This window comes from Aspergillus fijiensis (assembly GCF_003184825.1).
Source record: "Aspergillus fijiensis CBS 313.89 unplaced genomic scaffold BO72scaffold_50, whole genome shotgun sequence".
NCBI lineage: Eukaryota > Fungi > Ascomycota > Eurotiomycetes > Eurotiales > Aspergillaceae > Aspergillus > Aspergillus fijiensis.
In genome coordinates, this window is record NW_024469026.1 from 144,335 (window position 1) to 167,781 (window position 23,447).

The 23,447-nt window shown below is 54.3% G+C and overlaps 7 protein-coding genes across 7 annotated transcripts; 3 read left to right on the forward strand and 4 right to left on the reverse strand.

Moving 5' to 3' along the window:
• Positions 1-999: 999 nt before the first annotated feature.
• On the reverse strand, positions 1,000-2,922 carry BO72DRAFT_470939 (sugar porter family MFS transporter; the record flags this gene model as incomplete). Its single annotated transcript, XM_040947063.1, has 6 exons — positions 1,000-1,208; positions 1,348-1,742; positions 1,822-2,153; positions 2,210-2,414; positions 2,494-2,771; positions 2,809-2,922. 6 exons carry the CDS (start codon positions 2,920-2,922, stop codon positions 1,000-1,002), a joined length of 1,533 nt encoding a protein of 510 aa, XP_040798311.1.
• A 2,095-nt stretch (positions 2,923-5,017) lies between these two features.
• Positions 5,018-6,359, reverse strand: BO72DRAFT_470940 (putative short chain dehydrogenase/ reductase; the record flags this gene model as incomplete). Its single annotated transcript, XM_040947064.1, has 5 exons — positions 5,018-5,150; positions 5,223-5,266; positions 5,340-5,523; positions 5,585-5,902; positions 5,959-6,359. The coding sequence occupies 5 exons, from the start codon at positions 6,357-6,359 to the stop codon at positions 5,018-5,020; spliced, it is 1,080 nt and encodes a 359-aa protein (XP_040798312.1).
• Positions 6,360-6,696: 337 nt separating this feature from the next.
• Positions 6,697-9,041, forward strand: BO72DRAFT_516846 (uncharacterized protein; the record flags this gene model as incomplete). The annotated part of the gene is made up of 2 exons (XM_040949608.1): positions 6,697-6,769; positions 6,849-9,041. The coding sequence occupies 2 exons, from the start codon at positions 6,697-6,699 to the stop codon at positions 8,969-8,971; spliced, it is 2,196 nt and encodes a 731-aa protein (XP_040798313.1). The 3' UTR covers positions 8,972-9,041.
• Positions 9,042-9,111: 70 nt separating this feature from the next.
• On the reverse strand, positions 9,112-13,724 carry BO72DRAFT_385021 (putative ABC multidrug transporter; the record flags this gene model as incomplete). Its single annotated transcript, XM_040941572.1, has 3 exons — positions 9,112-10,910; positions 10,969-13,480; positions 13,530-13,724. The coding sequence occupies 3 exons, from the start codon at positions 13,722-13,724 to the stop codon at positions 9,112-9,114; spliced, it is 4,506 nt and encodes a 1,501-aa protein (XP_040798314.1).
• Positions 13,725-14,356: 632 nt separating this feature from the next.
• BO72DRAFT_450836 (putative NRPS-like enzyme) lies at positions 14,357-17,687 on the forward strand. The gene has a single exon (XM_040945346.1). It carries the CDS (start codon positions 14,383-14,385, stop codon positions 17,470-17,472), a length of 3,090 nt encoding a protein of 1,029 aa, XP_040798315.1. The 5' UTR covers positions 14,357-14,382; the 3' UTR covers positions 17,473-17,687.
• Positions 17,688-20,167: 2,480 nt separating this feature from the next.
• Positions 20,168-21,030, forward strand: BO72DRAFT_470944 (uncharacterized protein; the record flags this gene model as incomplete). The annotated part of the gene is made up of 4 exons (XM_040947065.1): positions 20,168-20,543; positions 20,646-20,681; positions 20,733-20,851; positions 20,917-21,030. 4 exons carry the CDS (start codon positions 20,168-20,170, stop codon positions 21,028-21,030), a joined length of 645 nt encoding a protein of 214 aa, XP_040798316.1.
• Positions 21,031-21,365: 335 nt separating this feature from the next.
• BO72DRAFT_410571 (aminoacyl transferase sphA) lies at positions 21,366-23,022 on the reverse strand. Its single transcript, XM_040942436.1, has 3 exons — positions 22,237-23,022; positions 21,884-22,102; positions 21,366-21,798 (listed from the first exon to the last, which is right to left on the reverse strand). The coding sequence occupies exons 1-3, from the start codon at positions 22,984-22,986 to the stop codon at positions 21,376-21,378; spliced, it is 1,392 nt and encodes a 463-aa protein (XP_040798317.1). The 5' UTR covers positions 22,987-23,022; the 3' UTR covers positions 21,366-21,375.
• Between the last annotated feature and the right edge of the window lie 425 nt (positions 23,023-23,447).

A 23,447-nucleotide genomic window follows, 5' to 3' on the forward strand; every position in this document is an offset into this window, starting at 1 on the left:
GCGCCCGAGGACTAAAGCTAGGTATTATGGACTTAGACGGCTGGGCGTTAAAACTGCTTTTGTAAATCCTACTAAAGCGTTTCTTCCTCCGAATTAGCCCTGTTTGTGTCACAGTACGTTGGCTTTTGGAATATCCAGTATGGAAACACTGGTCTTGCAGAAACTCCTCAGTATTCAACTATCTGTCGACGTGCTGAAACCAACCCTTGATTTGATTTGATCTTAATCTGGTCAACCAGCGGCTTCGTTTTGCCGACGGAGAGTTTTCAGATCAGAATTCTCGTGTTGTGGGCGGGATGCAAGACTTGTGGAGAAAAGAACTTGCCGCCGTCCTGTAAAAGTATGAGCAAATGATAGCTCGGGCAGCTCTCACCCAAAGTATATGGCTGCTCCCCATGACCACATGCCCGTCACTGTACCCCAACGTAGAACGGAGATACGCGATGCCGGGTTCTTCCAGAGTGGTCCTCCCACAGTTTGCAATCTCGATATCTCGGATAAGTGAATCATTCCGATCATCTCCCGATGATTCATATCCATACGTGTGATTTTACCATCCAAGGTAAAATCTAGACTGCGGTACTAAGGTTTTTAAAGCCCGCGCACAGCGTTCTGCCAACCCACAAGGACAATCTCGGAATTTAGAGTAGAGCCAATTGCGAAACTCTGGTTTTGATACAGAAGCCACTCCTGGACGCACAACAGGGAAGACAGCCAGTACCCCGGGATAGATGACATATTGAAATTGACCTAGGGTTTGGGAAAGGGCCTTAGCGCGCTAGAGGACATATGGCGGGTCATCAATATTCCCGGCCTCCCTGCCCCCGCGCATTCCTCTCCAACCTCTGATTCGCTTCAATCCATTAAGCCTCCCCGGGGTGTCCTTCTTCTTTTTTCTTCATTTTAACCTCTATATGTACATACCTGAATCAATACTCGTTTTCCGTTGAGGGACCGACCTCGACTCAAGGGCAATGGCAGGATTTACCGGACCGAAGCCTATGCGACGAACTCGCGGTGCTCTTCGGTCTGCTTATCCTCCACCTGAAGCTGTCCACTGTTGCCTCCGGCTAGTGCAAGCTCTGCATGATGCTTGCGAAGCTTCCGTGCTGCTCGGACGGGGTGCAGAATGTTGCGGCTGTCGAGGAAGATGTTGTCGATGGCCTCGAGATGAAGGCCCTCTGTCTCGGGGAAGAGAAAGTAGACCACTATCATCCGATTTAGCCTCGTTTTGTGTACGACACTAGCAGTACCGAAGACGATGCGCTCAAGGGGGCGGAGGAAACACAAAAGGAGGAAGGAGCGGAAGAACGAGCCACAACAAAATCAACGAAGAGTGGGACGTACTCGGCACAAGGAGGACAAGGTTAATCGCCGCATAGACCAGAAAGTACTTCCAGCCCAGAGAGCTGAAGCCACTTGGGGTAACCTCGACGACGAGGAAGTTGAACGTCCACGAGGAGGCGGTCGACATGCCGGTGATCTGGGTTCGGACGGCAAGAGGCGCGATCTCTGAACAGTAGAGGTACGTCAACCCGATGCATCCGGTGACGTAGAAGAACACGTAGATGAAGATGAAAACCACGGCGGTGTCCATGGCTGCCTTGTTGCTACTGTTCTGAGACATACAGCCCGCCATGACCGCCATGCAAATGCCCATTCCTACGAAGGAGAGGATCAGTAGCTTCCGGCGGCCGGCTTTGTCGACGGTGAGGGCGCCGAAGGGGCTGATTAGGATTTTCCTTTGTGTGTGGAGAATCGTTAGCTTTTATTTGAGGTTTCCAAGAGCTTCTTCTTGTCGTTTTCGGTTATGATACATACCAGGTAAACAGCACGGCTGACATGAGCAGCGCTAGCTTGGAATCCATGCCGAGAAATTCCTTGAAGATGGTACTTTGATAGAAAGTGATGGCGTTCTGCCCGCACATTTGCTGCGCCATTTGCGTGGCAATGGCAATGAAAGCCCGATTACCGAAGCGTGAGGGCCCGTTTCGAAAGATGTCCTGAAAGGAGCCCTGGCCAGTTTCTTGCAGGGATGACTCGATCTCCTCCACTTGGTGGACCACTGCATCACTCGTGGGAGACTCATCGAGAAGGATGGCTAGCACTTCGCGGGCCTCGTCGATCCGACCTACTTTAATGAGCCATCTTGGCTATCACCTATTGTTAGCTGGTATTCTTAGGGGTTGACAGCTAAGCATAGGCTTACCGATTCCGGCCAAAAGGGGGTGAAGATTAGAGATATCAGACAGAGGAGGCACGGAAGAGCGAGCGGCAGGCGCCAGACGACGGAGCCCTCAGCGAAGGCGAGGCCATATTCCAGCCAACCCGCCACGGCCAGACCGATGGCCAGGAACCCGCTTTGAAGCATCACAATAAAGCCTCGAAGCTTGGGGGTAGTGGTCTCGCTTTGCCTATTTCTCGCACCCAACATGCTCTCTTCAGCGAACTGGTAGACAAACAAGGGATTTACGACATAAATGGGGTTCCTACCAATTCGGCCCTGTAGCCGTCACCGCGCCGAATCCCAGCCCGGTGATGAACCGCCCAACAATCAGGTGTGCCAGCACAAAGGCCGTACTCTGAAGAATCGAGCCAACAATCGTGATCGCCAACCCCAGGATGAAGGTTCGTTTCCTGCCCAGGCGATCACCGACCCCGATACAGGCGATGGCACTGAAAAGACATCCCAGGTTGAAGAGAGCCACCACCGTGCCCTCGATCCTGGAGTTCTCGGCGTTCGTGGCTCCAGTGGTGTTCACCGTGTCGAGCTGGGGGGAAGGTATCCACCCATGACTGTCGGTTGACGATGCCGCTGGACACCGCGTTCAGGTACCCGAAGCAGATGTAGGCGGGGATGATGACCGTCGCGATGTGGCCTATGGTAACTTTGTTCCCCCTTAGCCCGAATGCGTGGCCCATTCTGCTGGGTTTAGGTTGGAGATTGGGGACTAGAAGGTGCGGATATGGATTCACGATCAGGGTGGTTGGGAGGTCGTGGTAGGGGTAGAAAAGTCTTGTTCAGGGGTCAAAAACAGCAAGAAGAAATATCTTTCTATATTCAAGCATAACGATGAAGAAAAACAACCATAATTTCAGAAAGGAGATATGGGGGGAAAGCCTGGGGTCAGACATCACTCCCCCCGGGGGTGGAGAGGAGTGCTGTCACGTTCAGCATGGAGGAAGGCATATTTGATCCACTTTTGTCTCACCCCGCGCCTCATCCAATGCCCTTGGGACAGCTGTATGCGGACGTATTTGTGGAGTTGTATTACTCTTTGAATTGGACCCAGAAACCAGGGTGCGCGGAAACTTTCGATCCCGGGGGACTCGGTTCGGTGTAGAAGCTGATCTGGGCAAAGCTTAACTCCAGCTTCAGGAGGTGGGCTAGAATCTTATAGGTAACGCCAAATAACTGAGAAATGCTCATCCAAGGACTGAATGAGCGTACGAATAATGAGTCTATTTGGCAACAAGAATGGTACGCTCATACAATACCAACGGCGTAGGAAAAATGTTGTCGAGGCTATGTCGTCATGTCAATGGGGATCAGCTTCCAAGTTCGGCTAAACGAAGGGTGTGAGCCAACAGGATAACCGCCTTTATGGCGCCGAGTGTCGCTCGCTTGTAAGCTAGGCTGGGGTTATGGTGTGGACTGTGATAATAATCATCATTCACTTCCACCTCCGCTGGCAAAGCGGGTGGATTAGGGCTCTTTTCCGCCTCCGACGGCGGAAAAGCCTCAGGTGGCCCCAGTTCTCCGTCGCCGCCATCTAGCTAGATATGTTTCGCGGATTGCTCCGTTACCTTTGCCGCATGATATACTGACAGGTTCATAGTCTGCGTTTGGCAGAGCCTTCTTCCGAGAAGACGTGTGACAGGGTCAATCCGCTGCATCTCGTGGATCGGGCTCAACATCAAACAAGAAGTCACGAGATGAGGGCTTTTGAAACTGATACAGCAAGCTACTCGTACCAATTTGCAGTACTCCTATTTTTTATAGTAAACTTATAGTATTTTTAAGAATTATTATTTTACTGCTTAACAGACCGTCTTTTTTTCTAACTAATCCTAATATAAAAATTATATATAAGATTTTGTAATAAAGAATTCTAATTTATTAATATCTTTGGTCTAAAATATTCTAAGACTCTGATAATTCTAATAATTCTAATATAACTTATAGTTGTATATCTTTATCAAAACTAGACAGTTTAAAAGACTAAAATAATACTGTCGGCAGAATTGGGTTATTGCAAATTGGCACGAGTAGCCCACTGTAACTGGAGGCAATGATATTTGTGGAGACCGGTGGGAGGTGAAGCAGGGCCTGTTGATTCCTCTACATGTCACTGCAGCCGGGTAGGCGGTGAGCTGGCACTTCAGGCACCAAGGCCCAGGGCCGCCGTCAATATTATCTGGGTAGTCGTGGCAATCCGTTAAGAAGAACCACATCCCTAAGAATACACCGGGATCGCGACAATTGTCTCATAATTGAGGAAACATTACATATGCTCCATTGATCAAGGGTGTAAGCACACATCCTGGCACCACAAATTATCTCAGCAAGCTTTGTGAGATTGACTGGTCAGGGTTGAATTCCATTTTCACCTCAGTTGCCCTGCAGGTAAGGTATCTCTGTACTGATTCTCTCATGAGACTATCCGACTCCGATTCTGGTGTTCAGTGCAGACCGTCTGTACTCTGCCCTGCCAGGTTGATCTCCAGCCTTGTCTTTTTGGGTTCTCATGCTTCAACTTCCGCATCCTCAATCCATCAATCATTGACGTCAATAATACCGGCACAAATCACACGAGGCAGTGGCGGCTCTCAGCACGCTAGCACGCCAAGTGGTCTATCTTCATCCGAGGATACAAGCTGCCATTGATAATAAAAAGCTATTCATTTGGACATTCTCAGGCCAAAGGCCACCGAGGTTGGCGGCGAGACGCAGCATGGCCACTGAGGCCGCAGGGACGCCAACTGATTCCAAGGTGTACACAACGCGTGTGTTTCTCTAATGACCGCCCACTGCGAGGTTCAAACCTGACAAACTGGGAATCTTGTCCACTAAGTCCGTCATAATCTCTTTCCAGACTATGCCCCTGACTTTTAAAGCAGTCTGGCTGCGTAGGTTGGGTGCTGATAACCTGAGGTTCTGACATGTTAATTGATCGTCTAAGGCACAACTTAAGAGGTGAACGGAGCCGGAGCAGCCATACCTGCGGTACTCGTCTTCCGTAAACAGGGACTGGATGTATTTACCCTGCCGGACCCGCGTTAGCCATCGCCCGATAAAGTCTACCATAGAACGCGTCATAGTCAGAAAGAGGACTCACATGTTCATCGATAGATGTCCTCGCCGCCTTGACGTAGAACCTCGCCCCGAAGTCCGCAGACTTGCCGAGAAGCCTTTGATGAATTGGTACGAGGACCTTCAGCCAGCGAGAGCTTTCCGCCATTGACCGGCCAAGGCTAGTTGATACGAGCCCGGGGCAAACGGTGTTGACGACCACATTGACTCTGCTCAAAACAATTTAGCACATGCATGGAAAGAGGATATGGGGAAGAGGAATGATCTTACCTTCCGTCCGCCCTCACAGCTCTCTCGCACAGGCTCTCGACCGCGTAGGTCAGCGCGAGCTTGCTGACTGCGTAGTTTGGATCCAGCACACCGCGGGGCCAATTCTGCTCGTCGCTAAAGTATTTCAGGAGTCCGCCTGTTTGGGCGGCGTATTCCTCCCAGGGGGTGATGTCAGGGTCGAGGTGGTCGCGCGAGGTCACGAAGACGATGTGCGGTGGGCCGCTTTCGGCCTGAGAGGTTGGTTGCTGACCCATCCACTCCAGCAGAAGAAGTCCCAGGAGCGTGGTGCTCAATGTATTGACTTGGATTGTTTGCTCCCTTCACCAGACATACTGAGCTTGCATTAATCTGTGAACCAGAGACGCTGAACGTACCAGCCTTCTGGGCTGAGCTTGAAGTCAACGTTGATCAGACCCGCGTTTAGAACCGCGACATCAAGATGCCCTGCGCAACTTGCCGTCTGTTGCTTCAACTGAGAGACGAAAGAGACACAGGATGAGTATCGGCTCATATCCAACTCCAGAACCTGGACTCTTCCCTGGCCGACGATCCCCGCGCATGTCTCGACATATTCGGCTGCTGTGTGACCGTTAACTAGGTTTCGCGCGGTGAGGATGAGGTTTGCGCCCAGGTTTGCGAAGTGAACGGCGGCTGCGCGACCGAGACCGGAACTTACCCCTGTGGTGAGGACTGTCTGGCCCTGGAATGAGTCTGAGGGAGGGAGAGGCTCGCCCCAGAGCTTATCGCGTACGCGCCGGGGTAGGAGGAATACCATGATTCGAGGATGCGTCGGCAAAGAAGGGTGCTTCGTTGATTGACTTCAACAAAGTAGGTACTGTACACGACCTTGGGACTGTACATCTTCTCGACTCGAGATGGTGGGCGGCTTTCGGTTGTCTGGGAGTCCTGACAACGCTACTGTGTTGTCATCCCGTCAGCCAGTGCTTTACTCGGCTTATGCTGTCAGCCAGAGATAGATCTCCCGGTCAGACTCGGCTGATTCCTTGTAAGCGATGGTATTCTGCGAGCAGTCATCATATTATCATTGTTGGGGGTTCATTGTACATAAGCTACTAGTGTACAGCACCCACATGTTCTCGCAATAGTGCATGATGGCAGATACCACTATTCACAGCGAGGGCTTCACCTCCGAAACCATTCTCGTCCGTGTCTCAGACAATGCAGGTATAGCGCCCTGTTCAACGCCACAAAGGACAACAGACTTAAAATTACAATGCTGACATGTTTCTTCCTTGATACGCAGTTCCCGAAAGCGTTTTCTGTCGCTGGCGAAGATGCGCAACAGCCTCGAGTGAATACTTCCACGCCATTGACCTCTTCTTCAGAGTCAGCCATCCACAGACCGAGCGGTCTGAGCAAGCCAAATCCCTCGAAGGAGAAGGAAGCGCACTGGAAACGCTAGTGCGCCAAGCTCGCAAGATCGTCGACAACGGACATAGCCCCCGGCGAAGCGACATTGTTGCCAAGGTGATCCTATCACCCAGGGCCGGATACCTTTGTCGAAGCGACATTCTCGACCTTCGCATGCGCCATTCTGAGTTCATCTCCGCGGTGATCCGATTCACAGACTGCCAAGACTATCTCCTCGGATCAGGTGGGAGAGAAGGAGAAGAAGAAGCAAGCATTCTCCCACTCCTCGCCTCGTCGCCTGGAGCACTGCTACTCAAGCAGTCGACGCACGACTCCTCTCCCCTCGACACCCTGCAACTGCTCCAAGACGACCTCGCGATGCGGCTATCCTTCCCATGGATACTTCCCACCCAGCCCAAGCCGCGCAGGGTAGCCGTTATCGGTGGACGGGGCATGTACGACGTCCACGGGAGAACCTACGGGTCGCAGGGCTTCTTCGAGGCGGCGCACGCGCTGGGGGTGTCGCTGATTGTCCTGGACCAGCATGACCACTGGCTCGCGGGCGAGGCTTACGCGCATCTTCGCGAGGAGTTCATCGCACTGGACCTCTCCGCTCGGGCGAACCTCCCCGAGCGCATCGCCGCAGCCGTCCGTGGCCGGGCCATCGACGGGATTGTCACTTTTACCGACGAGTACGTCGTGACAACGGCCGAGGCGGCCGAATTTCTAGGGTTGCCGACTGAGCCAGCGGCGGCGATGCGGCAGGCGCATCACAAGCACGAGATGCGACGGTTGCTGCTCTCGCAGCAGCAGCAGACCGACAACAACAAGAACAACAATGCCAGGAGCACCCAAGTTCAGGCGATCCACCTCCATAGCGCGGCCCAACTGGACCACCCTCCCCCTGCCCTCGCCAACCAGCTCGCCGCCCTGCAGTACCCGCTGGTCGTCAAGCCCTGCCGGGGCCAGTTCTCCACCGGCGTGATGAAGGTCGCCGACGAGGCCAGCCTGCGGCAGGCGGCTGCAATCCTAGGGCGAAAGGATCCCCGCCTCGCCGAGCAAGGCATCCTGCTTGAAACGTACGTCGCGGGGCCAGAGCTGGACGCCAACTTCGTCCTCCTGGACGGCGTCGTGCTGTTTCTGGAGGTGACGGACAACTTTCCGTGCTCCGGTGACGATCGATCGGCCACGCTGGAGGCCAACTTCGCCGAGACGCTGCAGATCTCCAACACGCGGCTCCCAGCCCGCGAGATCGAGGTGATCCGCGAGAAGCTCGGCCGGAGTCTCCGGGCGCTGGGCTTGCGGTCAGGCGTGTTCCACGTCGAGGCGCGCATGCGCAATTCCGCCATGCGGTATGAACGGGTGGTGGAGAGTGTTGTGCGGGACGACAGCAGCGAGGGGAAAGGTGGTGGTGCTGGTATCAGCGACAGCGGCAGCGGCCGCATCATGATCATGGATCTCATTCTAGGTGGAGAATCCGAGGAGCTCACGCCTCCCCCGTCACCCCCAGTTCCCCAACCCGACCCCTTCCTCATTGAGGTCAACGTCCGTCCTCCCGGCACGGGAGGTACTTGGTCGACCCTGTATACTTACGGTGTAGACCTTGGCGCCCTCCAGCTCCTGCGCGCGCTGAACGATCACGAACGTTTCCGCGCGCTGTCGAGCCCGTTTCGCGTTCCTAGAGGGCAGCATCATCCCGGCGACGGCGGGGGCGCGCAGTACTGGAACGCGCACTGCATGGTTCCCGTGCATCGCGACTGGGTGCGGGTCCCCGCCGACTTCTTTGAACGGGTGTACCAAGCGATCCCCGAAATCGTGCCGTACGTGTCACGGGCGGAGTTGTCGGTCGAACCAGGAACACTGGTCCCGTCGGCTGGGGAGGTCCCGTGGATTGGCTATCTGCTGATGCATTCCAGAGTCAGTCGACGGCATTTGCTAGGGATGTATGCGCGGTTTGCGGGGGCTTGTAGGGCAGTTTTGGACGCTACGAGTGGGGATAAGCTTCTTGTCTCTTAGTGCTTGGTTTTTGTTGGACTTATCTCGCCATCGAGGGTGCAAATAGACATCACCACGATTCCATCCACGACTCCAGTGAGATTCAATTAGCTAGTGCCAGGATGGAAGCTAGTGATAAGAAACAAAATATTACATGGTCGTTACGCACCAGCAGCGGCCACTAGTTCCCCGAACCTCGTCCCAGGCGCCTCTTTTAGGGCTACGGGATTCCCCACCTCGACCACCTCCCCACGGTCCATCACCACCACCTGGTCAAAGTCCATAATCATTTCGAGCCGATGGCTAACCGCAAGAATCGTGTACGCCTCGAACTCTGCCCGAATGATCTCCTGCATCGTCCGCTCGGTCTCGCGGTCCACGCTGGAGCTGACCTCATCCAAGAGGAGGATCCCCCTTTGCTCTGCACTGCTGGATCCCGCGTCCGGGGAGGAAGGAGAATGTGCACGCTGGCGGATCTTAGCACGGAGAACAGCCCGTCCCAGCGAGAAAAGCTGCCTCTGCCCGGCGCTCATGGTCCCCGCCGTGACCGGTGCCAACAGCCCCTCCGTCCGTTCTTGCACGAACTCCCACATCCGGACCGCTTCTAGAACCTGCTGGCATTCCGCCTGGGTGGCTGTATTGGTTGGGTCGAGATTCGCCAGGAAGGACGAGCCGTCGGGCAGGAAAACCGGGTCCTGGGGGACGGCGATGAGGCGTTCGCGAAGGGTCGCACGGTGGATGCGGTGCAGCGGGAGTTTGTCGATCAGAATCGGAGACCTCTGGTCTTGGCCATCACCAAGGTTGCTCTCGGGGTCGATCGGGGCCGGCAGTGGATCGAGGAGCTTCAACAGGAGAGCGAGGAAGCTGGATTTGCCGCTGCCGGTGCGGCCGCAGATGGCAACCTTTTCCCCTGGGTAGATGGTGAAGGTGATATTCCTGAGAGCTAAGGTTTGCAATTTGGTCGTGGCGCCAGAGACTCTCACGGAGTTAGAATCGGACTCAGAGTCGGATTCAGACCCGGTGGTAGACTGATATCTGGCGGATACACCACGCAACTCGACCAGCCCGCGATCCGGCCACTTGGCGTCTGGCACGATGTCCTCCTCTCCGGGAGCGTCACGGTCCTCCGGCATGACGGTCTCGTTGAAGGTCTTCAGTCTGGCGATCGCGCCGATGGAGGTCTCGAGTCGGGTGTAATAAATCACGATCCCGGATAAGCTCTCGCCGAAGGTCATGAGCGAGTACATGGATGCACCGGCGAAGGCCGAGTTAGAATGCAGCCGGACAGCCAGCGTCGTCAGGACCGCCGCGATGACCATTACAACAAGATTAAGAACCAGATTCAGCCACTCCTGAATCATAAGGAGCAGATACGCCGCGCGCTGGCTGGAGTCCACGAGACGGGCGTTCTTGTGGATGTCCTCCGGGACGAACCCGAAGGCGCGCAGTGTGGCGATTCCTTTGAGAGTGTCAAGAAAATGGGTGTAGAGCGGGCTCTTGGCCTCTAGGTCGAGCAGTCGCAGCTGTCGCGACGTGCGGAGGTAGTACTTTTGCACGAAGTAGAGCAACGCGCCTAGGATCGGGTAGCTGATGGCCAGGTAGACCGATGAGGTGAGCATCACCGCGGCTTGGCCGATCGACTGAAAGACGCAAAAGAGGGTGTTGAGGGTCGCCTCGGGGAGTTCGGTGTCGATCAGGTTGAGATCTTGGGAGAAGAGGTTCGTGACCACCCCGGTGTCGGTATTAGTGAAGAAGGCGAGTGGTGCACGAATTAGAGTACGTAGGGCTTGCTGGTGGAGGTTGGCGCCGGCTTTCTTTACAGAGATGATGAAGAGTGTTACCCCCAGGAGGAGGAGGGCTATGATGGCACAGATCTGCAAGACGGCATAGATCCCCGCATAGTAGGAGTCGGAGTGTGCAGGATGAGTGGACTCGGCGGCGTCACTCCAGTATGTGAGCCCTGCATTTATCAAATTAGTTGTTGAGTATATTGGAGATAGAGGGGAGCGGAGACGCACAGATGGTTGGGTAATTGGTGAACAGACCCCACAGGGCCGCAAAGAAAAGGCTACAAACCGCCACAAACCATCCCATGCTTTTGAGATATAGCTTATAGACGGTGGCGTCACCTACCTGCCGCGCGGCGGCCGCGGCTGGGGCAATTGGGGTAGATGATTGCGTGCTGTGGACAGTGATCGCACGTTCGAGTTTCTTGTCAGCCCCCGGTTGGCTCTCATTTTCGGGATGAAGGCCAGGACTAGGCTCATCGCCAGCAATGATATCCTCGCCTCCCTGCTTTAGTCCCACCTCCAAACACTGAACATAACCCCCGCGGGTCGACAAATCGACGAAGGTGCCCTGCTCTGCAACGCTGCCATTTCCGAGCGCAATGATGTAGTCCGCAGTCGGGAGATGCCGAACACTGTGGGTGCACAAGACCACCGTCGACCCCCGTCGTCGCATGAGACCATCCGGTCCAAAGACCTGACGAAAGACTTTCTCCTCGGTATCAGCGTCCAGGCCGCTAAATACATCGTCCAAGACCAAAAGGTCGGACGGTAAGTATAATGCTCGCGCAAGAGACAGACGCTGCTTCTGCCCGCCCGACAACGCTACACCATCCGACCCGATGTTCGTCTGATCCCCCTGGGATAGAGTGGCAAGATCGAAGCGCAGGGAAGTGGCTTCAATGACTTGGTCATACCGCTCGCGGTCAAAAGGAGTGAATCCGATGATGTTCTCTCGGATCGTACCATTCCAGAGAAAAGCGGTTTGTTCACAGAAGCCGACGTGGCGTGGGGAAGTCTGCGTAGCGATGCTACCTTCGCTGAAGGGCATTTCACCTAGAAGGGCCTTGCAGAACGTGGATTTACCAGAGCCGACAGGGCCGACGACCATCGTAAGGGCCGAACCGGGGATATGAGTATTGATATTGTTCAAGACAAACTTGTCTGCTTTCCATCCAAATTTCGCGTCTCGAATGACAATGGAGTTGGAATTCTTCTCCATGCCGCGGGTCTGGGCTTCGACCATGGGCTGTCGATAGTCCCGACGAGGCTCCAGTTCCAAAAATGCTTGAATCCGACCCAAGCAGGCCAGGCCCGAAACAAGCTCTGGGACGGACTGGAAGAGCTGCGACAGCGGCTGAGTCAACAGAGTCAGGAATGAAAGACCGGTGAACATGGTCGAAGCATTTAGCGTCTTCTGGGCAAAGGCGAAGGTCAGCGGAGGGCTGATCAACTGCGGCATAAAAGCGAAGACGGCGGCGATAATCATTATCCTGCGGTATCGGGCACCAGCGGCTAGTTCGTCGACACGGAGCTGCTGCACGTACGCTGCCACGGGACCAGCGAGGCCGGATATCTTGAGTGGTTTCATGCTGGCGATGACGGTGGCTGTAAGCCCAACTCGCTTCTGCACCCCGGACATCCAGGATCGCTGTGAGTCCCCGGTGAAGTTGATTAGGATTCCTAATCCAACGAAGCAAACTATCACCACGCCTACGGGGGCCACGAACACTACCCCGAGTTGCCGATAGAGCATCCAGGCGGCGATACCGGCCTGAATCAAGCTCGCCCATGTCTCGTGCACGAAGCGAAGACCCATTCGGATGCGTTCCATATCGGTGCTCATGAGTGTCAGCGCAGCGCTATCGTCACCTGATCCCAGCCGAGCTCTCGTGGCGGCTCTAAACGTCTCGGTGACTAGTATGGAGCGGACCATTGTTCGCAGTCGGTGGTGGCAGTACCAGTACAAGCCGTAGGAGATTCCAATCCCGGAGTAGATGAGTATGGCAGCGCCGATAAGCCCATATCCTGCATTCGGATCGGGCTCTGCCTGAGACAGATACGTGACGAGACTCTCGATAAATAGAGGTTGGCAGATGTAGAACGCAATCAAAGCCGCCCGCGGAGGAATAGGCAGGAGCAGTTGCACCCACAGTGTACGTACTAGTACCTTCAGAAGGCCGAATTTATCCCCCTTCAGTTTATTGTAGTCCATCTTCTTTGCGAATTCCTCATGCAGCGCTTGTGCGGCGAAAGTGCTATCGAGCGGGTAGAGGCTTTCGATGGTGAAGGTATGTCTATAACCAGCCAAAAAGAGCTTGTTTAGCCAGAAGAAAACGCCTAGGGAGAATATTCCGCTCGTTTCTTCGGGGCTGTGTTTCGTTGCATCCCAGGTCACCCATCTCGCCTTTTGCCAGGCCTCCAATACCAGGATAGCGGTCTTGAGCCCGACCGATGCACAGAAAATACTGCTATACGCGACCTCGAAATCATGGTCTGACGACAGGAATAGAGTTCTTGCTCGGGAAATGTCCAGGAGAAGGGTAAGAAATAAGTAGCTGTTGAGCAGCATCGAGGGTCTAGGGCTGCGGCTGTGGTCCACCACACTCATCGTGAGCATGAAGAGGGCCGATAGCAGCTGAAGGATGGAAGAAGCGATGAACATGCGGCTAATATGGAAGGATCCGACCGCGGCGAAAATGAGGAGAGCAAGTTCCAAGCCAGCGTAGATTACGATGGCACCCTAAGCAGTCAGTGGGGAGAAACTGTTTACATAGTAATAGAGGACATACTGTTTTGATGAACTGCAGAAGGGGCGCATTCACCACGACGGGCTTGCGTATCCGTGTTAGAGTTCGCCATAGCGATGATGGAATAAACAAGATGGAGGGAATAATCGAGAAAAAGAGACTCTCAAATTGAAGGTTGAAGTCAAATTGTTTTTGGTTGAGGTGGAGCATGTTGCCCTCCCCATTTGTGAAGGGCATTTTGTGGACAGTGACTCCCGCTCCTGCGGATTTCTGCTCTCGGGGGCAGAAACAGGGGAAGGAAGAGTTTCGGCGTGGGGAGAGTAAGAACTGACGGTGGGGTCGCATTATATTGAAGTGCAGTGGCTAGCGCACACGCCATTGTGTGTGACAAGCCCCAATCACCAGTCGGGAGTTGATGCAGGGGTCAGTTAGTACATACAAGTACTGTACCTAGTACTATTATGTGGGCAATTTCTTATCTGGCACTCGCTATAGGCCAACGGAACAAGACGCTCCGACTTATTTTTTCAGGCGCTCGATCAAGATCAGTATTGTGAGATGTCTACGGAGTACTAGGTACCTAGTCGTAAATTAGTCTCTCTAGTCAGGCAGTTAGTCTGAATCTAGACCCTCGGGGCACATACATAGTATCAGGCAATTCGTACCCGTCAGCAGCGCCTTTTTCAGCTGTCAGCCACCGGGTGTCAGCCACCGGGTGTCAGCCGTGAAACTGCCCATCTAAACTTATCCTAGACGGATACGCCAAGACACTGAAGTGGATATAATCAATGTATAAAGAGAATCAAGCTATTTGCTTAATTGCCGAAAAAGCCTACGTGGATGCTCCGCAAACCACCCCCCCCCCCCCCGGCTCACCTCCGCATACGACTAATCTATGTCCAATCTCACCACTCCAGCAATGAACGGTTCACCCTCCTCAGATCCACTAGACGGTACCGTCGTCGACCTCTTCGACCAATGGGCCGAGAAATCCCCGGAGCGGGTCGCAGCGGAGTGGCAAGGCGAATCTCTCACCTACGGGGCTCTTCGCGATGCCTCTCTCCATGTTAGTTGCGCCCTCATATTGGCTGGGATACTGCCACGCGCCCGAGTGCCGCTATTGACCCAAATGTCGTTGGAAATGCTTCCGGCAGTGATTGGGATTTTGAGGGTAGGGGCCTGCTATGTACCGATGGATGTGGCCGCCTGGAGCCGTACTCGTATCGAGGCCGCACTCTCCGAGCTGGATTCCCCGGTAGCGATCATAACAAGTTCCTGTCCCGACCTCCGACTACCTGTCATCACTGTCAACTTTCAGAGAGAATGGCTCGTCTCGTCACCACCAGACAAGGGTGGCCTACGACTGGAGTTGGAGGCACGCCGACGGGGAATACAGGCCGATGACCTTGCGTGGATTATTTTCACCTCGGGCACGACGGGCAAGCCCAAAGGAGTGATGGTGTATCACAGGAGTATATATGCAGTCTGTACCGTGCAGCACGGCCAGGAGCTAGAAGAGGCCGCGCAACAAGGCGGTCGCTGCCTTCTTGCGTTCTCCATTGCTTTCGATGGCTGTGCTGCAGTAGTCTGGACGACTTTGGCCAAGGGTGCCACGCTAGTGATGGCCTCGCCATCAGACTTCCCACAGGTTGCGACAACCTGCCAATCCTTAAACCTCACACCTTCTATGCTGGCCGCGTTGGATCCGTTGGGCTCTTACAACCGAGTGCGCTATATATTCCTGGGGGCTGAAGCGCCAAAGCTGGAGGTTGTGCGACGGTGGATTACGAAAAGCAGAAAAGTCTTCACCACGTACGGTCCGTCAGAAACAACTTGTGTGATCAGCTTTGGGGAGCTGCATCCGGACCGCGAGGTGCCTTTTGGTGAACTTATCCCCGGGGTGAGGGTTGTCTTGGTCGATAAGGAGATGAAGGAGTCCAACTATGGCGAGGTCCTGATATCCGGGCCTGGTCTAGCTGCTGGATACCTCAACAATCCTACACTCACAGCGAAAAAGTTCATCGACTGGGAAGGCAGTCGCTTCTATAGGACTGGGGATCTCGCACGCAGGTCCGAAGATGGAAAGCTATTATGGGCAGGCCGCGCGGATTCACTCATCAAGAATCGCGGCTTCTTGATTGATCTGGAGACTGAAGTTGAACCGGCGATGCAGGCTTATCCTCAAGTCAACTTAGCCGTGGCTTTCCAGTGGCGTGATAGGCTTGTGGGCTGTGTACAGCCGTCCACCGTCGACGTGGAAGAACTACGCAAATTCCTGCAGAATCGTGAGGATCCCTTTGTCATCCCCGATATGATCTTCGCCATGGACAATTTCCCACTCAATGTCAATAGTAAAACGGATCGCTTGGCACTCAAGGCCCAATTGGATGAGAAGCTGGGCCAAGATGATGCTGCTGACGGAATCGTTTCTGTTCTCGAGACAGACAGACTCACGGCTTACGACGCGTTACGTTTGGCCTTTTCCCGATGTCTGCAGAACAGATTCAAGACTATGGACCGGGGCTCGTCTTTCACGCGACTGGGAGGAAATTCGTTGACAGCCATTCAAGTTTCAAACTTTCTGAAGCAGCGGGGATACATGATTCCGGCCGCGCAAATCCTCAAACTAGACACGATCGAACGGCTGGAGGGCCGCCTGAGAAGACACTCTGACGTCGATGTCACGGAAAGAGAGATCACGAGCTTGCGAGCTACGGCGACACCTGTGCAGCAGCTCTTCCTCAACCGGTCTTTGGAGACACCACATACCTTTGCTATCATTGGCCTGACCAAGTATATCGGCGACCCCTGCCGAACTCCTACCTCCAGTGACCTGCGTGGTGCCCTGGAAAAGACGCTCTCAGCGCACAGCATCTTCCGCACGAGATTTGATCTAACGGACTTCACACTCTCCGATCTAGGCCGACTCAATCTCACCTGGACCGAGATCAGTGTGCCTGAGAACGAGTTCGAGCAGGCCTGTGAGGCAGCTGAAGAAGAATCATGGCAAGCCGTGAGCAGGACCACGCGCTCCGACAACGAAGTCCCGTACTGTGCTGTGATCTGCATCTCTGTTCCCGGCCGCAGAGCACTGGCCTTTGTGACGCGGATTCATCATGTCCTCACCGATGTGTTCTCCTCTGCCATCTTGTCGCAGGACCTGGAAACCGCCCTCGCGGGTGGCGAACTAGCACCTGGCCCCCAATTTGAGGACTTCGCGCGCTTCATGCAATATTACACACAAGCCAACATCAAGCGCGCGACGCAATGTTTCACAAAGATGCTCGAGCCCCTACCAGCCTCATGTGTCCTGCAACCCCCGGTTCCAAAGGTACCTCCCCCACCGGACGCCTTCAACCTCATTCGTTTCCAGTCGTCCCCGTCCACCATCACCCGGGCTGCTCTTGACGCCGCATCTCGCCGTCTCTCCGTGACCCCTAGCACATTGATCTACGCTGCATGGGCGCTCTTCCTCCATAAAATTACCCTGTGGCCCCGCGTCGGCTTCTCCGTCAGTCTTTCAGGCCGCACAGCTCCATGGCCATTGGCCCCCGCCGTTGTCGGACCCCTTCTCTGTCGCTCTTTGTTCAGCACCAGCATTGACAGAGACGCAACAGTCCATGGCTGGCTCGCGACCGTGCACAAAATAACTCTCGATATTATCGAGTTCGATGGGCTCACGCATTCCCTGCCTGCATCTCTGATGGCCGACCCCCGCACGAACACATCCAACGTGCTCTGCTTCCTGGATGTCCCGGCGCCGTCGCAGAATTGGAGTCACAAGGATCGCCAGAAGCATTACTATACCCTTTCGTGGTACATCACCCAGCGGGGTGAATATGTGGCAACGGAGTTGGAGGTTCAGTTGGAGAAGGTGGATCTAGACTGGGCAAAGGCCGTGGCTGGTCTGCCTGAGGAGATCTTGTCGGGACTTATCACCGCGACGGAGTCTACTCGTGTCGCGGAGTTAATTACCACTAAGTAGCCAAAGCCACTTTCTATACATCCAAGTACTGTACATCAAGTGGGGCTCGTGGGTAGCATCTCAGACAATCGAAGCAGTAGTCCTCGCACTTGTGCACTCGGGTATCCGGAAGCTTGCCACTCGGAACCACCCAAGTCGCACCACGAACAATGATACCATAGGTTCCGCGGCAGGATCACGCCACTGGAACAATAGCACTCAGAGACATATCAACAGATTAGTTGGAGGCACTCCCGCGTGTTACCAGTCAAGTCCCGCCGTTGCTTATATAGAAAGAAGTAGATTCTGCTTTAGGTAGCCCAATTGAGGCTACATCAGTTTTGTATCTATAAGTCGAACCCGATGGAATTAAAGGGGCGGCCTTCTAGAGTGACACTTGGCACTCTTTCTCTTATGAATTTTTCGTGCCAACCTCGTAGTAATCGGCCTGTCCACTAGTCTACCTGGCTCAGCTCACTGCAGTATTATATATATCTTCTTGGCCCATGTGCACCGGTGATTGATATAGAAACAACGGCACAACCCGGGTTTGTGATCACTATTTCATAACCGTTTCGCATCTAATTAGTGTTTAGAATTGGGCTTTACTCCCTGCAAAATATATTTCTACGGGGCGGTCTTGCAAGCTGGCGTCTCACTTTTTTTTCCTGATAAGAGATATAGTAACAAGACCTTACATTTACACATATCTTCTTGTTCATTTTGACAGTCTAGGCTATAATCATATCTGTATATATATGAGTTCCCACCTAAACGTCTTTATCTTGGGCGGCAGACACCTGCGGGGAAAGGGAGGGGGCGTCTGCTGATCCGCTAGATAAGTCAATTAACTTACCGTACAGTACCAGCGATCTCGGCGTAAAGAAGAGCCAGATCGCGCAGGGGCTCGGCCCGCAGCGCTCTTTGATCGCGACTATTGCCTCTTCAAGGAAGGGCACACAAGGTAAGTCGTAAATCTTAGCCATTGTTACTTCAGTCATGTAAAATAAGCCCTTATCTTGTCATTTCGCCTACAGATAGGATCCGTCGGGCTCCGAGAGTCTATCGGAGCCGAAAAGCCTAGCTCTGGGCTTGGCCTTGACTCTGATTGACAGGAATAATTCTTGTTATCCTCTAGGGCTAGCTTAGCCACCCTCCGGTCCTGCAGTAAGCAAGTTAGTCCTCTTGTGATTGCGTCAGCGCAGGGGTGTCAGCTCTGAGGGGGGTCACAATTGCTGGGACCCTCTGTAAACACCTCCCCTCGGAGCTCCCCGGATTACATCCTGACCCCTTTAAGATTTCCTGGGGCTCCCAGAGCACCTTTAAATCCACCTAACATAGGCCATTGGAAGCATTGTTGGAGTTTTGTTGAAACCGAAGGCTATGTCTGAAGTTTATATGATGGATCGGCTTTCATTTTTCGTTGTTATTGTGGTTCTGAAAGTGTAGGTATACATGTTCCAGAAGTCCTTGATCAGGCCTACGAAGTAAAGAATATTTTCTACGATTTCGAGTCATTCTAACCTACGCCAGAAGCATCTCGTGGCTTGATTCTAGCCCCTCGCACTAATTTCCTCCCGAGCTGATAGTCCGCCAGCACATTGGCATTGTATGGTCACTATGAGATTTCCCCATCCCCTTCCCCCTCAGTGGCTCATTTTACCCTAGATTAGTACAGTCCAAAAGGTCCGGTAGGAAATGAGGTGCTCTGTCTATGGTGGTGAGATGAGTTGGAAACGGTTAATAAATAAGCGGACCTCTAGCCATGCTTTTCCAATTGCTGGTACAGCAGCAGCAGCAGCAGCAGCAGCAGCAGCACAAGACTATCGCTTCACAGGATAAGACTAGATAGCATGCCACCGACTGCGGAGTCACCTAAAGCTACCAAGAAGAAGTCAGGTCGGTCGACTAGCCCCAGGGCTGTGGAGAGAAGGCGGTAGGTGGGTTCCACTCGTTTCCCCTCGGAATTACGAACTGACCCGTGGATCCGATGTGTGGATCAGACTCCAGAACAGACTGTCGCAGCGCAAACACCGTATGAAAATTCTACATTGACGGCCCCTTCTTCAATGCGCACGACACACAGCTGAGTGAGAAGCTCGAGACAGGACAGAGGGTCAAAGAGGGTACCCAGACTGCGGAGGCAACAGGTGGAAGCCAGACCGACAGTGATACGCAGGACTTGCAGAGGAGCAACGACCCACTTGAGGCGATTGAGAACTACTCACGGCCCGTACCAGCTGTTTCTAGAAGTAGGATGCAGCGTCCACCGAGTGAGAATGATCATGACCCGTTCTGGCTGTCCGTGGACCCAACAATGATGCTACCGACAGTGGGGAACGAGAGCAGAGGGTCACAGCCGGCCTCGATCTCTTCAATCTGTGCCTGTGGCAGCGGCGTCATTACGCCCGGTAGCCATGCGGCCTCCCACCATGACTACTTTTCAACAGACAGTGCTCCACAGAGGCGACAAAGTCACTACACACTCTCTGACCCAAGGTGCGCCTCCTAGCCAGTGTACTAACCGCTACCACTCCCCTGCCCTCCCTTCTAAAATTGAAACGTCGTTAGCTCGTCGTCCTGTCCCTCCTCCGTTGCCGGGTCCCGCGCCAATTGCAATGTCTCCCATCGAACGACCTGCGCAAAGAATTCATCTGCGTCTACATTCACCATGGACGCGACCTTACGCAAACTTTTTGATCAGTCGCAGTCGCAGATGCGCCCTACCCCTCTTCTGTCGCCGACCAGCGAACTCCACTCAATCCCTTGCGCATCAGGGCAACCAGATCCGCTGGGGGGCGCCCAAGAGCTCGCAGCCGCCGCAGAGCTCGGCGCCGCTGAAGCGACGGACATCACGCGTCGGCTGGCGATCGTGCTCGAAGCAATACGGACCGCCGGATTCCAAGGCTTCGATGAAACGGCGGCAGCGTACTACACCGCGCATTTGGACAAAGGGAGCTTCCCGGCCATGGTACAATGCGCCAGTCGTGGCCGTCGGTTGAAGACGATGCTACAGGCCCTGCAGCAAAGTAGCCAGCAGTGGCGGCGGTGGGAGTCGAGAGGGCTCCAGGAGAGTATTTGCGAAGGTTCAGGTAAGCTAGTTCCGCGACACTATGCTCGACTATATAGATATGTGTACGCAAAGCTCGGTGTGGGAATGGTAGTAACAGGCTATTCGCCGCGTCGAACTACAGCATCCCTCTGCGTGGCGGAGATGGACCGTTTTAGCGGTCGCAGCGTATAGGTCCGCGACGAGAACGAGCCGGCCTCCCTAATTGCAGCGCTGGAGTCGCTACTGTCTATCCACAAGGCGGGCACACTTGGGGAGACGAGAGTCTCAAGCCCGACACCTCTAGAGGAATCGGGGCTCATGGAGCAGATGGATAACGCACCGGATTTGGTAAGTGAGCCCAGCTTTGGGAGACTATGTACGGCTTCACTAACGGGGCTGAATGTGGCGTGTAGATGCCGTTGCTCTGGTCGCTGCTGACGGAGCTCGCCGGCACGAGGAGCGTGTATTGCGACAGAGTCGCACGCCTTATTCTTACGATCTTGCTCTATACTAGGAGTCCCCAATAGCATATGCAGATAGACCACGTTCTCTCATGAATTGTATGTCTCATCATGCCTGCTAGTGTACTGTACTGTACATAACATGCAGCTAGTTCTCGGTCCTAATGTCAAATGTACACGCATAGATCAAGTCTCAATGGCCCACCGCGGCCGTGTGCTGTCGCGCCACCATGTCCCTACACGATTGGCCACTGGACAACAGTGTAGATGACGTGCTTACAGGGGTTCATTACCTGGATGCCAGGTTCTGATACCGTACCATTAAGACTAGTCCAACCTCTAGCTACAGCAGACTAACCGCAATTCGGGCAATCTCATCCCCTCAATCTAAATGTAAGCCATAAGTTACTACTAGCTCGACAATCCCATGGAGTATGCCACCCTCGCCGCCCTCGGAACAGCATGCTTTGATCCACTGCGCTGCAGCTCCAGCATCTCCGTCACCCAGTCCGCCACCGTTTGCACCAGTTGATCCACCTCCTTCTCGGTATTATGAGCATGGAACACGAGCCGGATGCGGCCCGTTCCCTTGGGTACAATGGGGTACGAGATGGCGTAAGCGTTCATGTTCGACATGGCCAGGTGGGCGAACAGGTAGTGCTCGTGACCATTTCTAGTCCGCAATGGCACGATGTGACTGTGGAAGGCTCGGTCTTCCCAGCCCTCGGCGAGGGGGACATCGAGAAGACCCTCGTCCATACCTTCTCCCCAGATGGGATGATCCAGGAGGGTCTGCAAGAAATATTTCACAATGGTCTGGATGGCGGCTTGTTCCTGAGACAGCGGGCGTCAGTCAGCATCAGCAGCATAATCCCGGCACACACACCGTGGGAGGAAAACGAAAAACACCCTCAAATACCTTCTGGGTCTCGCCACTCATCAGCAGCTGATAGCCCGCGCGGATAGAGGCCACCATCGGCACCGACGGCGCACCGCTGTATGTCAAGGATCGCGCTGAGTTCACGAGAGCGCTGCGCACCGTTCTATTGCACAAGATCACACCTCCCGTCGCCCCAAGCGCCTTACTGCAGACGTGGACCCGGATAGCAATCTCTTTCTCCAACCCCAGCAATTGGACCTAGTAGAGAGCCCCAGTCAGTCATTCTCTGTCTCTCACACACACGAACACGAAAGAGGCACGCAGTTATTTCACAGAAAGTAAACCAACAGAGAAGAAAAAGAAAAGAAGACAATAGAAAGGAGAAGACGCACCAAGCCCGCCCCCTTCGGCCCCAATACTCCACTACTATGCGCCTCATCGATGAGAAACTGGGCATTTCCCGCTGGGAACATTTCTTTGACGACCTGCACAAACTCGCGAAGGGGACAGATATCCCCGTCCATGCTATACACCGACTCGACGCAAACCAGGATATTCTTCTCGCCGAAGCGGAACCCCGGATCGGCGTCTCGAAGGCTGGCCAGCACCTCGCGCAAGGAGTCGACGCTGTTGTGCTGGAAGGAGACCTTGTGCGCCGCGACGCTGAGCTTGATACCAAGGCTCGTGCTCGCGTGTGAGAGCTCGTCCCACACGATCGCGTCCCCGGGAAGCGGGATCGCCTCGAGCACCGCCATGTTGGCCAGGAGGCCCGAATGGGCGATCCACGCCGTCTCCGCACGGTGAAAGGCCGCCACCTCGCGCTCCACCTCTAGCAGGTAGTCGTAGTTGCCGTACTGCGTGCGCGACCCGGAGGCGCTGAGCCGGAACTCCCCCCGGCTGGCGAGCTCGCGCTGGAACTCCTCGCGGATCCGCCCCGTGCGGTTGAGCGACAGGAAGTCGCTGGTCGTCAGGTCCAGCACGCTGTCGGGCCATCGTGGTTTGGTCGTGTTGAGGGCGTGGCGCTCGCGCACCACGTCCATGGACTGTTCCAGGCGCCGGTAGAAGGCCGGCGCGTTCTTCATATTGGGTCCGCGCAGGACTTGCGCGCCCAACACTTCTTTGAGCATGTCTTCGTAGTACATCGTGGTATCTTAAGAGGTTGTGAGGTTGAGATGTTGATGTGCTGTGGCAGTGGTACTGTTGGTTGGGTGGAGGTTAGGAACGGTAGAGATGTGGTTTTGGATCCGGCGGCGCATGTGCTAGACGACTACTCTTGCTGTGGATCTACCATCAAGCTGACATAACGACTAGGCGCGGGTCTCAGAACTGTGCATTCTATTCAACGTTGTAGATCCGTGTAATCTGTGCTTGGGTATCTGACCATGCAGCGACTTCCCCTGGCTGACAGTGCATGTGGCTGACACCAGGGGTCTGACACTGCTAGTATGACAAGCCGACAAGCAACTAGTTTTCCTTTTTCGCTTTTTTTTTTTCCGTTCTTCTTTTCGTCCCCTCTTCCCTGGCTGACACAATGCAGTGACGGGTGGCACACGTAGAGCGATGTTCATGCTTGATGCTAATCACACACATACCAATGGTTGTT